The sequence below is a fragment of the Tasmannia lanceolata genome, unplaced genomic scaffold (assembly GCF_043159265.1).
Source record: "Tasmannia lanceolata isolate RefF3 unplaced genomic scaffold, GAP_Taslan_0.1 ptg000011l, whole genome shotgun sequence".
In the NCBI taxonomy this organism is placed as follows: domain Eukaryota; kingdom Viridiplantae; phylum Streptophyta; class Magnoliopsida; order Canellales; family Winteraceae; genus Tasmannia; species Tasmannia lanceolata.
In genome coordinates this window covers 21,984,244-22,000,528 of record NW_027518688.1, presented here as the reverse complement: position 1 = coordinate 22,000,528, position 16,285 = coordinate 21,984,244, and the positions used below count along the sequence as shown (strand labels likewise).

Here is a 16,285-nt window from a genome sequence, read left to right as displayed (position 1 = left end):
GCATTGGAGGTTATTTAATTATTATGGAGAAAAATAAAATTAAGAATTTGTTTTCCAAACAATTGAACTATTTTAAGTTAATTTACCAGCCCACAGTTGATAAGTTTTCATTTGCCAACAATCACGCTAGAGAACCTATGGTTGCATAATGGAAGCTACTGTAACATCCGTTTCAAATAAATCATAAACGATAATAGCAGTTGCATAGAAAATACGAGGCAATGAAACTGTTTGATTTTCTTGAAAATTAAACAAAAAGACAAAATTTATAGATTTAAAACATGGCTACAATATAGAAGGGAATAGACATACGATCGCCAGCTGGTGATACATGCCATGTCTCCCCTTGACGAGAACCTATGCCAGCAAAGAATTTCTCTTCCCACTTATCTCCCCATTTGGTTCCTATTTCTGTCTCCGCCCACTTATCCGTCCTGAGAAAAGGAAAATTAGATAAGCACAACACAGACCGATCAGCACAAACATGAATTATTTAATGATAGCAACATCATGATCAGATGAAAAACTATAACTAAATCAACAAAAAGTCTCACAGTATTTGATGCCATTCTTTGGAGAGAAATGTGCACAAAAAAAGTTAATGATCTTATTGCGATTAGAATGTATCTTAGTGACTAGTTTTATGGGTTATGATAGGATCTATTATCATTACAAAATTACGTTGTGTACACCCGTACTTGCATGTAATGGCCATACGGCAAAGTTGCTGCCCTCGGTATTTGATCCAACGACAGCCTCTTATAAAGTCGGACGTTGTTGGATCAAATATCCAGGGCAACACACTGATTATGCGCAGCTGTGTTTGGACACCATATACAAACTCATTATCATTAATGGCACTATTATATTTTTTGTCTTTCAGCCCCTATTGATACACACACATGCGCTTGATAATAATATGGAGACCGAGAGTGGAACCGAACAAATAGGCTATTCACATTTTAGTAATCATCCTTCCTTTTTCTTGGCCCTTTTTAATTAAATGGAAAAGCTGCCCCTCCCATGCCATGTGGCATGTAGGGATTCATTCGGTTCCACTCTCGGTCTCCTTAGCAGCACACACACACACACACACACACACACATATATATATATATATATATATATATATATATATATATAGGCAGCTGCTATGTTGCGTTAGTATGAATGGGTGTCGGAATTCGACACGGGTATCACTGTCAGATTCAGCAAACCTCAAAAAGAATGATTCGTGGATTCGCCAATATATTTTTAATCAATCTTCAAATTTTATTTTATTTTACATAATAATATGATTATAACAAGTAATACATTGGAGAGGAAAGTGTTCCTGCGCTGCAGTGCAGGGAGTTCCTTGCGCTGTAGTGGTTTATAATGCCTCCCATTGGTCGCTTTTTCTGGGCCCGCAAAGGTGGACCTGCTAAACGAACCAATGGGAGGTGGTATAAACCACTTAAGAGCAGATAACGTCCCTGCGCTGCAGCGCAGGAACACTTTTCTCTATATTGGAAATTTTAACAGGTTAAGTAGATAAATTTGTGGTTGTAGTATTGAGAAAAAACCAGATAAAAGAGATTCAGAAGTGTCTCAAAGAATTCTGAAGTATTGGAATCCGAGACTTGTCCGACACGGATTCTTCACCCGTTTAGAAGAATCCATGTAACATGGGGCAGCTGATATCTGCGTTATCATTTTTTTTTATAATGGCACTACTCACTTTGTTTTACACTTTTCTGATTGGATGTTGATGGCATCTTGAGTATTGTAACTGCCATTAAAATCTAATTTGAGAAGTTCACCCACGAAGATCATTTGACTGTCAACCCTACATGCTTTTTTCTCCATCTATCTTCTCCTCTTTCCTTGTTCTTCTCCCTTCTTCTCTAATTTAATCCCCACGGACTTGGGTGCGTCCTCCAAGTGATTTCTCATTTTCTTTTACATTAACATGGTATCAAAGCCATAGATACTTTTTGAAGTTTGTTGATGATTATTCAACAATGACATGGTTGTATTATATGAAAGGACTTGACATAAATCCCATTTTAAAGTTGTTTAAAAAAAATTTCGTTCAGAACCAACTTCGTAGAAATTTTGGTGCACAACATTCTGATAGTACTGAGGAGTATTTATCAGAAGAGTTTCAAAACTATCTTGCTGGTCGCGGAACTTAATGTAATGTTTTTAGAACGAGATTTAGTGAACTACTTTTGTAGCCGCCTCACTCAATTTTAAGAAACAAATCAAATCAAATTCAACACACCAAGCTTAGCATAAAGAATTTAAAGTCTAAATTTGAAGTGTGAGGGTTCAAGAAAAACCATTTCAGGACAGATCCTCTTCCATCATAGTGTTCTCCCCACTGTTCCCACCATGACTGTTCATTCAGTCTACCATATTTGTGCGCCCCTTTCTCAGTCCAACCTTTTGCATCGTATTTTTCCCACCTGGAGAGCAATGTAAATATAAAATAGGTGCATAATGCATATTCAACAATCTAAACAAGACATAAAACGGAACTACTGGATATAAAGCATGTTAAGAATTCCCTCACCATTCCTCATACCATCCAGCATTTTCAGTGCCCGATTTTGCTTGCTTCCTTGCACTCCTCTCTATCCTCGCCAGGTTACTGCAGTATGAAATAAGGCCATCACTATAATTCCATAATAATCAATCTCAGACAGATGACTAACATGAAAGATAATATTAAACGGCTCAATCATCTTTACATGTAACCTGAATTTTAGTAACATAGCTACCAAACAGAATCTAGTCGATTATATATTGAAAATTTAACGTATATATATATATATATATATATATATAAAAGCACCATTTAGAAATTTTCACATTAGATAAATACAATGGCTAGATATGCTCCACTATTCGTTGTTGTCAGAAGACACATAAGTAGAAGTCCCGAAACAAATTTATTGCAACAAAGACCTAAGAACAAGAAAAAGAACTCATTGGCTGTGCTGGAGCGTGTGGGTCAATGGAGTGAAAATGCTTATCATTTCATAGGGTTCACTTTCTGAAAAGCCAGACTTTTTAAAATCTCTCAATTTTCTTCTTCCTCTTCCTTTTTTTTCTTTCAATATTGAGATCTGACCTTGATTTGCATGAGCGTGCAGGCAGGGGCGGAGCCAGGAATTTACAGTTGGGGGGGGCAGATTAATTTACACTTGTCTTCATCGGTCATTGGGGGGGCCATGGCCACTAAACTAGCTTGGCATGCATGCATAGCCATGCACCATATAAAAGAATTTAGCAAGTCATGGGGGGGCCATGGCCCCCCTCAAGCTCTATGTGCCTCCGCCCCTGCGTGCAGGGGCTGGCATACTCCATGATTAGCCACGGATCAAGTCTTGGATGGTCATAGTGACAGGCATTGGTTGAGGGAGCAAATGGCATGGCCATAAGACCGTGGCCAACATCACTTTCAAGCCCTAGTGGTTTAAGAAGCCAGTTATGCAGCGTATCACTTTATCTTGGCTTCCAAGATCTGAATGATCTTGGCCTACACTGTCAAGATCTAGGAGACATTGGCCTGTGACCAAGATCAATAACTTAGTTGCAGGAACCTTCTGTCCCAGGTGCGCAGTTCTAGCTTCTGAACCTCTACTATAACTTTACATTTTAGCATCGGCACTTCCTGCCTTCTATTCGTGTATTTTCCAAGGATTTAAATGTTGGCTTCGGTGTCGACCATCAATATTTCGGTTTCAGTGGAAATTTTGGCTGAAATCATGCAAAACCTTGACAAAAATTTCAGTTTTTTTTTTTTTTTTTTTTTTTTTAATTCCACCGAAATGTAAGGCGATTTTGGTCGAAATTTCAGTAATTTTGGTGGAAATCCTTAAATTTTGGTGGTAATTTTTAAAAATTTGGTGGAAATCTTTAACATTTCGGTGGAAATTTTGTACAAGGGTGAAAAATCGACGAAACCCTGTATTTTTCTGATTCAATGTACTTTTGGTTTCGGTCCCAACTGATACCGAAATATTTCGGCCGAAATTTATAACTATGGTATTTTCTGATTCAATGTACTTCCGGTTTCAGTCCAACTATCCATCACTGGATCACAATACGGCTATAGGATTGCTTGCCCAGATAGGACTAACACCGCTTAGTCGAATCCCGCGGGGTTGCATAACCTGTCACAGTGATTTGTGCTCCATGCTAAATGGACCTGGCTGCATCCTCGCAGCGCCCAAGCCGCCCAGGCGGTGAGACCGCTTTTTTAAACGCCCAGGGCCTGGACGGTGCGTTTTTTCTACGCCCAGCGCCTAAGCGGCCACCTTTTAGAACAGAGCTTAAAATACAGTAAAGTAACAAGTCATAGGGAAACCCAGAATGTGAAATCACAAGAGCGATTGGGGTTGCACTTAGTAGCATAACTCTCCACATAAAACATTGAGGTGCCCACCACAAATAACACAGTCATGCAGTACACAGAGTTTCTTTGCAGACGTAATTCCAATGAGCATTGGTACAATATTGATATCTAGCGTAGCCGGAAGCGCGAAGAACGAGTCGGGAGGATTGCCGTTGACCTCCGATCAAATAAACCTACGAATCCACAAAGAGCTGTTCTTTGAATCCACAAAAAACCAAATAAACCACCTTTCTCTAGTTAAGAAAGAATAAGTTTCTCAAATTTCATTAAAAGTGTAAAAAACTGTGCAACAACCCTTGCACGTAGGTACTTTTATTACCTTCAATCCCTTCCCAATTAAAACTCTACTTCCTACTTTAAATTAATTTCTAAGACTCAATTATCAAATCCTACATTGACTAAAATACCTAAATTGACTTGCACTGAATTAGAAAGTAAAATGTAAAAAGAAAACGTTTAGCACAGATTTGCAAAGATATGCACATATTAAGAGATTTGGGGAAATCCACATCCCATAAAATTAGGACACGTGTGATATTGTTGGGAAATTTGGAAGTTTCCAAAATTCGCTGCCTTGCAGCCCACGTCATTCCCCTCCACTTGAAGAGAACTCGACCTCAAGTTCATTGGTATTGTCTCCATAGCACCTCCAACTTCGAAGACTTTGGCACGCCGACACTTGGTCTTTTCGGCATTGTACTCAACATGAGCTTCAATCAGTTTCTTTTGCTTCCCTTTGACGCTTTTACGTATCTGCTGCTTCTTTTCCTTCTTGGTTTTGGTAAGGGATTCCTTCACTGTCAAACACAATTGCCCCTCCACCTGAGAAGCTTTGGGGTCCTCATCCACCAAAGGTTGAAGTGCATAACTCTTGTTGTTTTGACGAACAACGAAGACATTATCTCTTCCCTTATGAGTGGAATCCCTGTCAAATAGCCAAGGTCTCCCCGACAAAAGATGACATGTATCCATATTGATAACATCACATAAAATTTCATCCTTGTAATCACCAATTTCAAAAGGAATACGACAACGTTCAGTTACCTTCTTTTCGTTACCCTTTGAAATCCAACCAAACTTGTAGGGAGTAGGGTGTTTCTCTGTCTTTAACTTGAGCTTCTTCACCATGTCCTTTTGACACATAATTCTCCTTGCTACCTCCATCAATAATGGCGTTGCAAACCCTTTCTTTGACCATACAGTTGCACCTGAAGAGATTGTTGCGCTGCGTGGACTCCTCTATTTTTGATATGCACATAACACGATGTATCATCAAGGATCGACCAGGAGCACAAGTAGTAGGAATGGGATCTTCTGTATTTTGTTCTTCTTCGTGCTCTTTATCATCCTCTTCATATTCGTCACCAACGATTAGATTTGCAGTATCCCGACCACGTTTGGGACACTCGTTGGATTTGTGACCCAATTGGTTGCACTTGTACCATACGATCCGCTGCTCCAACTGCGACTCGTACGGATCACGTCGTGGAACTTGGGTCGTTACCGAAGTAGTAGGAACATCTCCACGTCCTCTTCCTTGTGGCGGGAACGCTAGAACAGATTTACCCACCCCAACAGGAAGATCCAAAACCGCCTTCTCTTTCGTTGTCCGCACTGCGATGTCTCTACACGGTTTGACTCACATAAAAATCCTTCTGAGGCAAATGGTTGAACATGGTCTCAACTTGTTCCTCCATCTTTACCGCCTCATACAGTGTCCAAATCGGGTGGAGAGCGATTTGATCATGGATCGCCTGATGAAGACCTCCTTTGTAGCATGCCACTCGTTGTGCTTCGGTTTCCGAAATATCGTTTCTGGACGATAACCGATAGAACTCTTCTGTATAATCTCGCACCCATATACTACCTTGGCGACAATTTTGGTATTGCTGAAAGAGTACCTGATCATAATCAATGGGTCTCTTTCCCATCCTAGTACGAGAAAGTTGAAGTTGTTCCCACCATGCCGAAGCTCCTCCCTTAAGCTTGATAGCCACGGGTTTTGTCTTTTTCTCCTCGGGAACCTCCATGTAGACCTGGCAAACGGGTGGGTCGGGCCGGGTCAACCCGCGGGTGGTGCGGGTGCGGGTCACACGGGTCAGAATTTTGGTGACCCGCATTTTTGCGGGTCAGAAATTTGGTGACCCGGGCGGCCCGCGGGTGGGCCGGGTCAACCCGCGGGTCACCCGCAAATATAATATGGGATTGTAATTCTCCTGATTTGATGTGATTTGACCGCACCCTAGTTTTTCCCGTAATTGTAATAACTCTATACATGTTTTTCGTATTTTTCTCGTAACTTTATAACTTTATAACCATTTATCCGTAATTTTCCATTTAAAACTTTATAACTCAGTTATTTTACTTTTCTTTTTGTAATGATTACTTTTTTTTACTTTTTGCTTTTGCTAGCTTTTGCTAGAAACCTTCGCCTCTGTGCGCATCTTTGCACAGAGTATTACCACCTATTAAAAAAAAAAAAAACGAAATGTTATCAACACTACTGAGGGCACTCTCACTTTATTAAAAGTATGGTATGGCCCACACCATCGGATGATCCAAACCGTCCATTAGATGGGCCATAGCCAAAATAGGTTATACTCCAAAAATCATTTCCATCTGATGATTTCCCAAGTGCGGATAACATTCTCCAATAAATTCTTAAAAATTACTTTAAAAATATGGGTGACCGCGGGTACCCGCAGGTTTACCCGGCCCAACCCATGTTTTTGCGGGTTGGGTTGCCCGTGGGTCAAATTTTGGCAGGTCACTAAAACCCAGACCCGTGTGCCCGCAAATTTGCGGGTGAGCCGGGTCGACCCGCGGGCATGGGTCGGTTTTGCCAGGTCTACCTCCATGTAGTAGAAAAATCTCTTGACCGCCGCAAGCCAATCAAGAAAATCTTCGATGTGGAGTTGGCCATTTAAACTCGGGCAAATCCACCTTAATACGATTATCGAGATCATGAGCCGCGGTTTGCGAAACACGATCAGGAGTATTCTTTGATGAATGATGTCTTCGAATTCCTCCTCGCTAGAGTAATCATCATCGGGAAAATATGTAACTCTTGTGCGGGGACGCTGAACTCGATTTAGAGCTTGAGCGTCCCGTTGCCGATCACCATTGCCGATTTGGGGTTGCTCGCGCTCAATAGGATTCAACTTTGCCAATTGCTCCGCTATTTGATTAACGGTAGCTTGTAGAGTGTTGAACATCTCTACCGTCACGGTCGATTGATTTTCTCGCTCTCCGTGGGAAGCAATGGAAAGTTGCAAGGCTCTAATACCACCTGGCGTAGCCGAAAGCGCGAAGAACGAGTCGGGGGTTGATTGTCGTTGACCTCCGATCAAATAAACCTTAGAATCCACGAAGGGTGCTCGTTGAATCCACGAAGAGCCGTTCTTTGAATCCACAAAGAACCAGATAAACCACCTTTCTCTAGCTAAGAAAGAAGAAGTTTCTCAAATTTCATTAAAAGTGTAAAAAACTGTGCGACAACCCTTGCACGTAGGTACTTTTATTACCTTCAATCCCTTCCCAATTAAAACTCTACTTCCTACTTTAAATTAATTTCTAAGACTCAATTATCAAATCCTACATTGACTAAAATACCTAAATTGACTTGCACTGAATTAGAAAGCAAAATGTAAAAAGAAACGTTTAGCACAGATTTGCAAAGATATGCCCATATTAAGAGATTTGGGGAAATCCACATCCCATAAAATCATGATACTTGTGATATTGTTGGGAAATTCGGAAGTTTCCAAAATTTGCTGCCTTGCAGCCCACGTCAATATCTAAGCCACATATATTTCAGGTGTGGGCAGCATAAACAGGCATGCATACCAAAGCAGAAGAAAAAAATAATGCAAAGAAAAAAATATCTTGCTAGAAGATGTTATAAAATTGTAAAATTAGAAAGATCAAATTGTAAGGCATATGCAGCACTAATAGAAACAACTTGAGAAAGCATTGATAGAATATCAACATTTAAGTAACAACAGATCAATATATATATATATATATATATATATATATATATATATATATAGAGAGAGAGAGAGAGAGAGAGAGAGAGAGGGGAAAGCGTTGGTGCGCTCGAGTGCCCAATCACATGGGTCCCACATTTTTTGTGGTGATCCAAACCATTCATTTGCAAGGCCTTATCATAGATAGGGCGTGTACCAAAAATCAGGTCCACTGAATCATCCTAACCCCTCCAAAAGTGGAGGGCAAAAATGGGCAGATTTGTGGACAAACAATGTCTGTCTATTTTGACCTCCACAAATGGATGGGTTAGGATGATCCTATGGAGCTGATTTTTGGTACACACCCCATCTATGTAAGGGCCTTTCAAATGAATGCTTTGGATCATCCTAACAAAGTGGGCTCACGTGTGATTGGGCACTCGAGCGCACCATAAGCTTGGTGCGCTCGAGCGCACCAACACTTTCCTCATATATATATATATATATATATATATATATATATATATAGAGAGAGAGAGAGAGAGAGAGAGAGAGAAGTGTTCCTGCGTAGCTGCTCATATAGCTTATCTGAGCAGCTGCTTCAAAAACTCATGTGGCCCCACATTTTTGGGGTGATCCAAAGCATTCATTTGGAAGGCCCTTCCATGGATAGGGTGTGCACCAAAAATGAGCCCTTTAGGATCATCCTAACCCTGCCATTTGTGGATGGAAAAAATGGTCAGAAACAATGTCTGTCCATTTTCCCCTCCACCTTTGATTGGGTTAGGATGATCCTATAGGGCTGATTTTTGGTACACACCCTATCCATGGAAGGGCCTTTCAAATGAATGCTTTGGATCACCCCAAAAATGTGGGCCACATGAGTTTTTGAAGCAGCTGCTCAGATAAGCTATCTGAGCAGCTGCACAGGAACACTATTCTCATATATATATATATATATATATATATATATATGAGTTAAGTGAAGCTACACATACGTGTAGCTAACTTAGCTACACCGACGGCTTAAAATACAGTGGGCCCACATTATTTGGGTGATCCAAACCATTCATTTGATAGGACCTCACATTGATAGGGTGTGCCCAAAAAATCAGCTCCATTGGATGATCTCAACCCTTCAAACTATGGAGGCAAAAATGGACAGATTTGTGAAGGTTTTTACAAGTCCATTTTTGCCTCCACAAATCGTAGGGTTGGGATGATCCTATGGAGCTGATTTTTTGGGCACACCCTATCTATGTGAGGGCCCATCAAATGAATGGTTTGCATCACCCAAACAATGTGGGGCCCACTGTATTTTAAGCCATCGGTGTAGCTAAGTTAGCTACACGTATGTGTAGCTACACTTTTCTCTCTCTCTATATATATATATACTAGTAAAGTACCCCGCTCGATGCGTGGGTGAGACAAAAACTTAATTGTTATAAAAAGATGCCTTAATATTGTTCTTTAACAAAAAACAAAGAAGAAGAAATGCATTGATTATAATTATTTCAATCATGAAGAATATAATGGAAGGAAGTTTTTCTCCAAAGAGGTTAAAAGGGGGGCAAGGCGCATAATTATAGCATAACAAAGCCTCTAAAATGGTAATTCAGAGCAATAAAATGGCGAAAGATGGGAAGGAAAAATGTGACTGAACTACTGAAAGCAAAAGTAGGTTGATGCAGTTCCATAGCTGAGTGCAGACAAATAAGGGTCTCAAGTCTGAGCAATGATAGTGTAACTTTTGACTGCCTCAACATTTGTGCCCCATTTTCTCTACCCTAGAATCAAATTTCCTAATGAAGTACATGGACTTTCTTCAATGAGCACATGCAACTTGATGTGTGCGAAACATCATCTAACATAAAAATTTGTCCAAGAAAAACAATAATTCACCCGCCATTTATGCAAATTAGGCCCAATGAGCACATAATTGCTTCAAAATTTTAACAATTAGACTTGGGGTTGAATTCCCTACGGAGCACTTTGAATCCAATACTAATAATTAAATGGATGCCCACAAATAACATATTGAAGGAGAACCATAACAATTCTCAAATACCCGTGCAAAACAGTCTATAACCATGATAAATTTCGGATTTCGGCCGAAATTTAAATCTTCGGATTTCAGCCAAAATTTAAAACCATGGTTAGGATTATCCAACGGAGATGGTTTTTCGGTCATAGGCCTATTTACGTCAGCGCCCAACATATGAGTGGAACTTCAAACAGTGTGGACCCCATGAATTTTTTAATAAATACGTGTTAGAGGGTCCCCGTAGATCTCATTTAGATACTCGTTACGTAAATACGCCTTTCCCTAAAAAATACCCCTCCGTAGCACAAACCTAACCTTCCAGTCTGTAGAGATTTCTAAATGCATGGGGGTAGTTTGTCTACAGATTAGAGGGTTAAGATCATCCTAATGAGATGATTTGCAGTTTTATGAAAAAAAAAATGAAATTTCGTTTTTAACGGGAAATGAGCAATTTTTCAGTGTTTGATAAACTCATTTGCCATGTAAAATGAATTTCTCATTGTTTGGCAGATTTTCTCTTATTCATTTATTCATCTGATGTGGCTGTTCTCATAGGCAAAAGACAGTTGCGAAATGGTGTTTTGTGAAATTGGCTAGCAAATTTAAAGAAGGTGGTGAAATTGACCGCTATGCATCTGATGTGGCTGTTCTCATAGGCACAAGACAGTTACAAAATGACGTTGGGTGAAATTGGCTAGCAAATTTAAAGAAGGTGGTGAAATTGACCGCTGTTTTGGTCATTTGTGATTGACTTCTGGCATATGTGTGGATGAGCGCCCCCTTATTTGTCTTCTTGCATGTCTCATGAAAGAGACTCGTCTTTTCTCCAAAACCAGATGAGATCCCAATAACTTTTTAAAATAAAATAATAAGTCACAAAAGTGAAGAGCACAAAGCCCAAAACCTCATAGTGAGATAAAAAATCAGGCTGAAGACTCAAAACAAACAAAACGTCATCATGATGAAGTGGGCCCCACGGGATGGGATTTTATTTCTGAAGCTTCAAAGTAAGACATGTAAAGGGGATTAAGAGGGAAATTCAGAAATTACACTCGTCAGTGTAATAGATTTTTCAAAAAATCTAACGAAGGTACGACTGAAATTAAATAGTTTACAGGGGTGTATTTTGTGAGAAAAGCAAAGAAAGCTAATGTGTTAAATTCACAGTTTTTTCAAAAAAATGGAAAAAAAATTTCCTTTTCTCTGGCAACTCACCAAAATCAAAATTTCTCCGATAAAGGGGCTGTCCGTGATGGCCTAGCCCAATGCTAGTTAAGCCAACCAAGTTTGCACACAAAAAGATCACACAAGAACACACACAAGAGAAACACAAGGGACTTTTTTAACGTGGTTCGGCCAAACAATGCCTACTCCACGGGCAACTTCTTTGCCATCCTCTTTCTCAAACTCTTTAGGCAAAAGCCATTACAAAGGAAACTCACAACAGATTGCCTATTTGTTGCCTACCTGTTGCCTATCAACAGCCTATCTTCCTTCCTGTTGCCTATCTGTTGCCCATCAACAGACTTGGGCATTTTGTACATACATACAAATTGCACAATCCGTGTGCCTAAACACTTACAAATGACAAGCCACCATGTGGCATAACAGTTGCCTAACCACCCAGCCAAGATTGCCTTTGGAAGTCTTCACAATGTGCAAGTGCATGTCAATGCCTTGCTGCCATGTGTTCAAGAACGCCCACCAGTTACCGTTGCTTTGCCCTCCTTGTGCCCAAACCTTTGAACACGACCAAGCAATGCCTTGGTTTGAATCATACCGTTTACAACCGTTGCCTCCATGTGCCAACACACCCAAGCGCTTGCCAATTGTCACATGCACACTGGTGCCCTGGTTTTGCCTATCTGTTGCCCACCAGTCAGTGCACACTATGCAACGCCCACTAGCCAATGCCCGCAAACCAGTGCTAACCATCAAATGCCCACCATTGGTCCAGTGCCCACTAATGATCCAGTGCCCACAAATCCAATGTCCACCAATCCAGTGCCCAACCCAACCAGTGCCCAACTAGTCCAGTGCCTAACCAGTCCATAGCCCACTGATCCAGTGTCCAACAAGTCCAGTGCCCAACTAGTCCATACTTGAGTTAGGTTAGGTTCCCACTAATGCTTGCCCGTGCAAGCTATGCATAGCCTACACCTATGCTCTAGGCCATACCAAAGCCTTGGTCCCATGGCCTTCTTCCCACCTTGATGTTCCAAGTGCACATTGGCAAGGGTGCAAGGTGCCACCACAAGCCAATCTGTGTGCCAACATTTTAAGGGGGTGACAAACCTCCCCCACCTAAACCATCCAACGCCCTCGTTGGATCTTTTGGTAGGTCCTTCTCATTGAGACTCTCATCTAACCCCAATTTTGTACTCTTCACCAAATGTCTTTGCCAACACTTGTCTCTTTTTGTGCCCCGCTTCCTTTGTCAATGTGGTTGAAATGGCCTCCTTCCTTAGCCCATCCTCCACCCAGATAACTAAGCACCTTTCAACCCCCTCCCTATTGACTTCAATAACCGGCACAAAACATAGACTTTGCACCTCGATTACAAAAATCCCCCTCAAGTAAGGCAACAAGCATACATTGGCTTGCACAAAGATATGGACAAGGTGGGGTTCACATGTTTGTATCTTATGGGAGATGCAAAATTATGGTTGCACACAAGATCGGAGGACAAGAGTCGTCCTCTAATCACAACATGGGAGGTTCCTCTAAGGGTGGGGGAATGGAAAGGAGTTACTGGTTTTTTGGTGATTCCGTTGGATGACTTTGGAGTCATTCTTGGCTTGGATTTCATTGTACAAGCCAATGTATGTTTGTTGCCTTACTTGAGGGGGATTTTTGTAATGGAGATGCAAAGTCCATGTTTTGTGCCGGTTGTTGAAGTCAATAGGAGGGGGTTGAAAGGTGTTTAGTTATTCGGCTGGAGGATGGGCTAAGGAATGAGGCCATTTCAACCACACTGACAAAGGATGTGGGGCACAAAAAAAAAAAAAAAACAAGTGTTGGCAAAGGCATTTGGTGAAGAGAGTACAAAATTAGAGTTAGAGGAGAACCTCAATGAGAAGGGCCTACCAAGGGATCCAACGAGGGCGTTGGATGGTTTAGGTGGGGGAGGTTTGTCACCCCCTTAAAATGTTGGCACACAGATTGGCTTGTGGTGGCACCTTGCACCCTTGCCAATGTACACTTGGAACATCAAGGTGGGAAGAAGGCCATGGGACCAAGGCTTTGGTATGGCCTAGAGCATAGGTGTGGGCTATGCATTGCTTGCACGGGCAAGCATTAGTGGGAACCTAACCTAACTCGAGTATGGACTAGTTGGGCACTGGATCAGTGGGCTATGGACTGGGCAAAGAAAAGGCAACTGGTGGGCGTTTTTGCACACATGACAGCAAGGCATTGGCATGCACTTGCACATTGTGAAGACTTCCAAAGGCAATCATGGCTGGGTGGTTAGGCAACTGTTATGCCACATGGTGGCTTGTCATTTGTAAGTGCTTAGGCACACGGATTGTGCAATTTGTATGTAATGGGCGTTTATGTGCAAAATGCCCAAGTCTGTTAATGGGCAACAGATAGGCAACAGGAAGGAAGATAGGTTGTTGATAGGCAACAGGTAGGCTGTTGATAGGCAACAGTTACGTTGTTGATAGGCAACAGGTAGGCAAAGGCAATTTGTTGTGAGTTTCCTTTGTAATGGCTTTTGCCTAAAGAGTTTGAGAAAGAGGATGGCAATGAAGTTGCCCGTGGAGTAGGCATTGTTTGGTCGAACCACGTTAAAAAAGTCTCTTGTGTTTCTCTTGTGTGTGTTCTTGTGTTGTTGTGTGATCTTTGTCTGTGCAAACTTGGTTGGCTTGACTAGCATTGAGCTAGGCCATCACAGACAGCCCCTTTAGCGAAGAAATTTTGATTTTGGTGAGTTTCCCCGTGACATATATATATATATATATATATATATATATATATATATATATATATATATATATATATATATAGAGAGAGAGAGAGAGAGAGAGAACGGTTCCTACACATATGTGTAGATAAGTTATCTACACACTAGCTTAAAATACAGTGGGGGCCACATTATTTGGGTGATCCAAACCATTCATTTTTAAGGCCCTCACATAGATAGGGTGTCCACAAAAAATCAGATCCATAGGATCATCCTAACCATTCGAACTGTGGAGGCAAAAAATGGACTAATTTGTGAAGGTTTAAAGACATCCATTTTACCTCTACAAATCGTAGGGTTGGGATGATCCTATGGATTTGATTTTTTGTAGACACCCTATCTATGTGAGGGCCTTTAAAATGGATGGCTTGGATCACTCAAACAATGTGGGCCCCCACTGTATTTTAAGCTAGTGTGTAGAGAACTCTCTACACATATGTGTAGGAACCGTTTTCTCATATATATATATATATATATATATATATATATATATATATATATAAGGCAACCTCCAATGTAAATGGATAATTTAATGAACCTTCATAGCAAGTCCTTGGTCCTATAGGAAAGCAATGATCATCATTATATGGGGTATTAGAAGATTAAAAGAGATTACTAGTCTCTAGAACCTTTTTTAAGAATCATGTAACCCAGGTCTAGGCTTTGAAGGATAGCAATCAGTTGAAAACAAATTCCGCATATGTGATTAAAAGCTAGCAACCAGAAAGAGTAAAATGAAACTACAAGAGGAAGATAGAGAAGTCACTACTGAATTACGGAAAGGACGTTAATTGTTGTCATATCATTGTAGAGATCTTGTATATTTTTTAACTCCTTACTAAATTCAGCCCAAGACAATTAGAAAATCAAGTTATTATATACAGCATAAAAATGGAAATAATTTGTATGTTATTTTCCATAAACATTCAGGGCGTGTCTGGCAAACAGGAAGACTTTTTTCCTTGATAAATGATTTTTCCAAAGAAATTATTTCAGCTAGAAATTCCAGCAAAAAAAAAAACCACTTAAAAAGTTTTATCAAGGAAAAAAGTCTTCCTGGTTGCCAAACATGCCCTTAGAGATTATAAATTCTACGGACCATAATAATTCAATGACCACAAAACCTTATAGTCCCAATGAAGAAATTAAAAGTACTCCATTTGGATCAAACCTCCATTCATCTTGATGAAGAACTTCCTTCCATGTTTCCCACCATGAATCTCCTTCAGCATTTTTTCCAGATTTCTCCACACCTGTGAAAAATGAGCTTTGACAAATGTTAAACTACGCAATGATTTATTTAGGTAAGCTGGCATAAGTAGATTCGACAATGACTTATTAGTGTTCAAGTAAAACGAATAGACATTTAGCAAACACTACTGCTGTACATCACCTCAATTCAAGTATATTGTGCTTAAAATCCATGAGGAGAAGACGAATAGACATTTAGCAAACACTACTGCTGTACATCACCTCAATTCAAGTATTTTGTGCTTAAAATCCATGAGGAGAAGACGAATAGACATTTAGCAAACACTACTGCTGTACATCACCTCAATTGAAGTATATTGTGCTTAAAATCCATGAGGAGAAGTAATTCTCAAAAAAAAAAAAAAAATCCATGAGGAGAAGCAATGAGAACTATTGCATAGGAACAACACTAACCAATGATGAGAAGGGGCGTCCATATACAATAGATGCTCATTTTATACACACACATTCAATATGTTTGTTGATCCTTTATCTTATGCATGGTCCCAAACATATCAAAAGTTCATGTCTCTTAGGCTTTAGTATTTCTTCCGAATGGCAACAAATTTATTTAAAAGAAAAGGGCAAAGCCCTGCGATCGAGATGGTTTTTACACTTTAGTACTAGCATTGATATATGATACATACTTT

The 16,285-nt window shown here is 40.3% G+C and overlaps 1 protein-coding gene and 1 long non-coding RNA gene across 2 annotated transcripts in view; both read right to left on the bottom strand.

The window, feature by feature from the left end:
* The window catches only part of LOC143886644 (protein EARLY STARVATION 1, chloroplastic-like), a 33,280-nt gene that overhangs the window by 5,181 nt on the left and 11,814 nt on the right, over positions 1-16,285 (bottom strand). The window contains exons 5-8 of the mRNA XM_077390692.1: positions 15,556-15,637; positions 2,558-2,635; positions 2,325-2,450; positions 313-434 (exon numbers count right to left, since the gene is read on the bottom strand). Coding sequence (XP_077246807.1) covers positions 313-434; positions 2,325-2,450; positions 2,558-2,635; positions 15,556-15,637 — 408 coding nt within the window. The remainder of the gene's footprint in view (positions 1-312; positions 435-2,324; positions 2,451-2,557; positions 2,636-15,555; positions 15,638-16,285) is intronic.
* LOC143886647 (uncharacterized) lies at positions 3,782-8,308 on the bottom strand. The gene is made up of 2 exons (XR_013253889.1): positions 7,258-8,308; positions 3,782-6,429 (listed from the first exon to the last, which is right to left on the bottom strand). It is a non-coding gene; the product is annotated as an uncharacterized LOC143886647 (long non-coding RNA).